This window comes from Pseudomyrmex gracilis, unplaced genomic scaffold (genome assembly GCF_002006095.1).
Source record: "Pseudomyrmex gracilis isolate BER0280 unplaced genomic scaffold, ASM200609v1 scaffold_797, whole genome shotgun sequence".
In the NCBI taxonomy this organism is placed as follows: Eukaryota; Metazoa; Arthropoda; class Insecta; order Hymenoptera; family Formicidae; genus Pseudomyrmex; species Pseudomyrmex gracilis.
Window position 1 is genome coordinate 41,278 of NW_018021381.1, and position 6,313 is coordinate 47,590.

General features: G+C 29.1%; 1 protein-coding gene across 4 annotated transcripts in view; it reads right to left on the reverse strand.

Moving 5' to 3' along the window:
- LOC109861500 (sodium-coupled monocarboxylate transporter 1-like) overlaps positions 1–4,754 on the reverse strand; it is a 10,146-nt gene extending 5,392 nt beyond the window's left edge. For all 4 annotated transcript variants that reach the window (XM_020441174.1, XM_020441176.1, XM_020441175.1 and 1 more), the window contains exons 1-4: positions 4,425–4,754; positions 3,806–4,151; positions 1,393–1,547; positions 367–507 (exon numbers count right to left, since the gene is read on the reverse strand). In XM_020441174.1, coding sequence (XP_020296763.1) covers positions 367–507; positions 1,393–1,547; positions 3,806–4,151; positions 4,425–4,648 — 866 coding nt within the window. In that variant the 5' untranslated portion in view covers positions 4,649–4,754. The remainder of the gene's footprint in view (positions 1–366; positions 508–1,392; positions 1,548–3,805; positions 4,152–4,424) is intronic.
- Positions 4,755–6,313: the final 1,559 nt, after the last annotated feature.

Below are 6,313 nucleotides of genomic sequence, written 5' to 3' on the forward strand. Positions count from 1 at the left end.
CCGCCGCTTCGAAAAACTTACTTTTGCAACGGTACTTATGCAGCGTGCTAAACTTCTCATCGCGATTTCTTGAAAACGCTTGAGAGTTGCGTCGTCTCCGTTTAGCATTTTTTGCTCTTATATCCAAACTACATTTTTGCAAAGTTTCATAAAAATCGGTGACCCCCAGGGTGTAGGCACTCCTTGTTAGTGTCTATGATTGGTTTTTTTCTTTAAATCTGTTTGATGTATGAAAGTATATGTCAATGGTAAGCAACAATCGCAAAGCGCTTAGCAAGCGCTGAGTTTTGCTGAACACATTATGTAAAAACTATTAGCATAGTTGGTATAAAGTGTATTTGCAGTAAAAAAAACTTGGGGACTTACTGTTTTGCATCAACTTCTCTAGGCACTGCTAAAAATCGCTGCACTGTACCTGGATGAATACCGAGATGTCCGAGCCATATTACTGTCATACCTATACTCATACTCCAAAAAGTATTCCTCACAAACAGACTTGGGTTCATACTAATAAAAAATAATTATAATGATATTATAATTATAATAATATTATAGTACAGTATCTATATAAAGATATATAAAAAGTACCCGAAAAATCTCGAAAACTAGGCATTTTATGAAAAAGTATTTTAGATAAAAGTTGTAGGATTTTAAAAGATCTATTTACTGGTTTTATTAGTTTGGCCTTAAATGACATCGCTAAGGTCAGAACAAAGTTACCTTGAATTTTTTTAATGGAATACTTCATTTTTTATTGCAGATTTTTATAGCATAATTCAAGAGTCTGTCAAAAAAAAACACTATAATAAAGTTTATATTTATTGAGTATTTTTTGACTTATAAGGGTTGAATATTAGAATATCGTCAGTATTATCTATTGATTATATCATTCATTATCATTCATTTCAAATGTGCTTTATCTAAAAAAAACTATGTTGAATAGGAAGTTAGGTTCTTTGTCAATTATCTGCATTATGCTCATAACATTCGTTTTGATCAAAATCATTTTTGTAGAAAAAGTACCGGCGGTATTCCAATATTTACTCTTCATAACTCAAAAAGTACTTAATGAAAATAAACCTTATAGTGTTTTGAAAAGCTCTTGAATTAGGCTATAAGAATCTGCAGTAAAAAATAAGAAGTTCTATTTAAAAAACCGATGTGATCTTGACGTGATTTTGACGGTACTACCCAATGTCACACTAATACAATCAGTAAATAGATACTTCTAAATTCTACAGCTTTTATCTGAAACACTTTTTTGTAAAATGCCTAGTTTTCGAGATTTTTCGCAATACTGGTACTTTTTATACACCCTGTAGAATACTACGTATCATACAAGAATAAAAAGTGAAAAAAGTTTAAAAACTTCGGTTTTTTGTTTTTTCTTACTCGAAAAAAATGAGACGGCCTCCTTGAGCTGATATTTTCCACACTTCCTCGACGCTGCCGACAGACAGTATTCCCAGTACAAGAATTGTAATAAGTCCTCCAAAGGTTACAGAAAACTGTATAGTGTCCGTCCATACCACTGCTTTCAAGCCACCCTACATAAAAAAATTCCCCAAAACATCTCTAACCACTCTTAACACACATATACATATAAAGTGAGGGAAAAAATTGGTCCTGAATAACTCGGAAAATATGAGTTTTATAGAAAAATGTCTCAGACAAAAGTTGCAGGGCGTCAAAATATCTATTTACTGATATTATCAGTTTGATCTTGGGTGATGTCGCCAAGATTAAAACAAGGTCACCTTGAATTTTTTAAATAAAGCTCTATTTTATTATTGCATATTCTTATAGCACCTTCTTCACGCCTTGTCAAAACACTATAATTTTATCTTTCAAGCTCAATGTGATTGACTTACTTTTTAATCTTTTTTCTATCATAGACAACCCTGCGGCCTTCTTTTATGTAATGTATGACATTTTAATGTATTGGTTTAATTGGTAATGCACGTCTTACTAGAGACACTCAACTGTACTTTGCATCTTAATTTAACTTTTATTCTGCAATTTTATTGTTTTTTTTTTTTTTTTTTGAATTTATATATATGTGTACTGCGACTGACGAAGACTTACGTTAGAGTTTTGCACTAAATAATGCTTTAGCATATATGTAATTTGGGTTTTAAATATAGTCATCTATGTTAGGCTCGGTTTTGACCTTTTTCCTTTTTGTTGTTGGTTTGCATAACATGCGTTTTTGAATGTACTATCGTTTACTATGTTCTTCTAGAAAAAAAGAAAAATATTCTACATCTTATTATAAGAAAGACTATAAGAATATGCAATAAAAAAATAGAAAGTTTTATCTACAAAATTCAAGATGACCTTGTTTTAACCTTGGCGACGTCACTCAAGGTCAAACTGATAATATCAGTAAATATATCTTTTTACGTTCTTTTGTCTGAAATATTTTTCTATAAACCTCATATTTTTTGTTATTTATATCGATTTTTTCTTTTCCCTGTACGTACACATGCATGGTCTGACATAAAGTATTCGGATTAGAAAAATAAAACTCTACAAACTTTTTCAACAACAAAATATACAATACAATTTTTTTAAAGAAATGTTCCACATTATCAATATATTTACATCATTTTAATTTCAAAATAATTTTTCAATTCCTTAATTGAAATGTGCTGTTCAGCACTTGTTATGTTTGTTTGAATGTCTCTCTCTCTCTCTCTCTCTCTCTCTCTCTCTCTCTCTCTCTCTCTTTCTTTTCCTTTTTCTTTCTTCTACATTCTGAAGAAGTTCCTTCTTTTATGACGTTTTGGAAACAACATAAAGTCCAAAAGAGCTAAATCCGACAAATACAAGTGAAAACTGATTAATTTCAACAATGTTTTTCTTTATTGGAAAAATTTTTTCACAATGATGTCAATCATCTTGTGAGGAACAAATCATGCTCAAATCTTTCTTTTACCTAAATTTGACCAACATATTTCAAATTGTTATTCTATTGAGTTCAGTCTTTTTCTCTATTTTTTAAAAAATAATTTGTAAGGTAATTATCTTATTTAAAAATTTTTTCCACTTTGTTGAAATTTTGATTATTTCTAGCAGTTGAAAGTTCTCCAGTTTTCTTTAATAATTACATATCCACAATTTTCACGAAAGCGAGAATATTATTCTTATTTTGAGTATTAAAATCACTGTTAAACAATGTTTTCATTACTTAAAATAAATATTATTTTGGTCATAATAGAAAGAAGTTTTGTAAAGATTTTTAAAACTCATTTGACATTCATAAAGGTTTAGTACAGGTTTTGATACAGTGAAAGTTTTAGTACCGGTTTTAACATATGGTAAGTTTCTATAACTGTGTGTGTGTTTTCCCAAGGTTGAAACAAAGCTTGATGTTCACTCGTAATGGCGATAAATAATATAGGTTCTAAACTCAACTACTACTGAAAATTTATAAACATCTGATTAAAGCTATTAAGGAAATTAAAGAAATGTAAATGTGTTGCGCTACATTAAAAAAATTACTTCAAACTAGTAGAATTTATGTTTTAACATCAGTTCAGATACTTTATCGTCAGACCACGTGTGTGTGTACATTATATAAGTCTTTATATTGTATAAGTTCTTTAATCAAAAAAGAGAATCCCAGATATGCATTTTAGTTTTTTTTACATGCATTACACAAAAATAAATATCCTATAAGATAAATAAACAAAGTCACATAATATACAATATCAAAATAATGCAAGACAATTTTTTTTCTTTACTGATATACAACAGATATTATATAACTCATACAAAAACTAAATTACAATGCGCTACTTACAATGCTAGTATAAATGATACACACGATGCAGAGCACTGGCGTTATTGTGTGAACACTTATTTTAGTAACTTGCGCAAAGGCAATAGCAGGTACGTAGATGACAATAGGCACGTACGCAAAGAGCGAAATAGTGAACAATACCGAAGAGAGGATTCTGATTGATTTAGAAAATCTGATTTCGAGATACTCAAAAGTACTGGTAAGCTGCAGTTTGTAGAATACAGGTAGAAAAACATAAGAAGTGATCACAGCAGTAAGAATCGACGTAATAACGCACGCAGCATACTGAGAACCATGATGAAAAACCTCCGCGGGTATGCCTAGTAATGTAATCCCCGAAATGTGGCTGAACATAAGTAAGATCACTTTAAATATAAAAAAACTTGAAAATAAAAAATACGCTTATTAAAAAAGAAACAGCAGATTAATTATAATGATTAATTATAATTATTCATAATTCTATATAGAATTCTTAATATATGTATTTTTTCAAATATACTCATTTTTTCTAAAATTATCCATTCTTTGAAGACTAGATATTTAAATTGACAAAATAACTCTCTTTCTGCCAAATTTTTTTCCTTATTTATTAACATATAGAAATCAAAGGGTCACTGACCTAGCAATAATGCTTATTGCAATGGGAAAGCATCCCATTCGTTTACCACCTAGAAAATATTCTTTTGTACTATTTTGTTTGCTAAAGAATCCGAAGTACACGCCGATGAGAACGCTGACAAGCAACAACGAACTGAAAAGCACATAATCGAGCCATCCGAACACGAAACGATCAAAATTCAGCGTTTGATTAAATGGAATAGTAGTAGTGAGGAAATTCTTCATTGTTTTTTCTCGATTCGTAGAACGGATCAAGAGTCGATCCTGATTCTAAAAGCACTAAACTGAGAATGAAATTTAGGCACTGCGCACAGCGCGAAACTTTCTTTGCATCCTTCTTGAGTTACACTTATTTGATTTGACGTAAGAATCAGAGTACAAAACGCAAACTGAAGCTGACTTGCAATTTGTAGACATGATTATAAAATCGTGAAACATTATTAATTTACAACCGACGTATAGATAACGACGCATGCACAAAATCTGATAATATAATGTGACGAAATTCTGACGTCAATGACGATTGCAATAAGTAGAAAGTCAGAGAAAAGTGAGCAAGCCTATAGAAAATTACATTTCCAAGATCCAATGTTACTTAAATAAAATATAAAAAATAAGAAACAAAAATAATATATAGTTCTATTGGAAGAATGTGATATTTATTCAATTGTTGAGCAATCTCTACTCTGGTAGAAATTATTATAACAATTTACGCTATTTTTACAAATGTTCTGAAATTGTTTGAATGGTGATGGTATAGTAGTAAATTTTAAATTAAGTTTTACAGCTTCTTACAACTTTGTTTTTTCTCAAATAATGCTATATTTAAATCAAAAATAGTCTGTTACATTTATGTTAAACAGTGATTTTTTCATTAAATAATGGTTTATTTAATGGAAAAAAACTTAATAAAACATTATTTCGTTGAAATAAATTATTTCAAGCACTTATATTATTTTCTTCATATTATGATTTAGTATAACGTACCAATACAAAGTTTCATTCAACAAAATTGTTGTTTGGTATAAAATTATGTTATTTGAATGCAACAAATATGAGTCAAACAAATCGGATTATTACATTTAAAGAAACCGTTCTCTCTGTGTATAGACTTGTAAGCGTTTGTAAGTGTTCAATAATTGTTAATCTGGACTTCAATTCTTAAATTTATACGAAAATTTTTTGTATGCAAAAGTGTCACTCGCTACGCAATTACTGACTGATATATATTTTTAAATTTAAAAATATATACTAATTAATAATTATATTAAATAATGTAATATATTAAATTACATAAAGCTATTACATAAAACTATTACACAAAATTAATCTCAATATAATTAAATAATTTAATATATTAAATATATGTAATATATATCTCAATAGTCTTCTTATTCTTACAATAAACTGAGTTATAATAAATGAATTGATTTTTAATGTGTAGTTTTTATTATTTTTTATTACTTACTCATAAAACCATTTGCTAACCGTTTAAAAAGTCTGTCAGCAAACTCTTTGTACAAAAATTTATCAGTATTTGCTGAGCGTTATGTGAAAAGCGTTATCTTAGTATTGCAAAATGTTTAGAAAACATTATATATAGCGTTTGATAAGCGTTCCAAAAGAGTTCAAATCTTTTGACGTTATATAAGCATTCTTATAAAGTTTGAAAGCGTATAAACTCTCAGAAAATTCTCATTAAGTCTCACGTTATCAACGCTCTGTAAAGCTTCCTATTTTCGTCAGGGCTTCATTGAGTAGTGTTCAAAAAGTTAGGCGGCGCTCATTGTTTATTAAACAGTTATTAACAAAACACGTTTGAAAAACAAACTTTATTTTCAATGAAACTAGAATTCAGAGTCTGGCCAATGTTGTCCGATTTTTTATTGG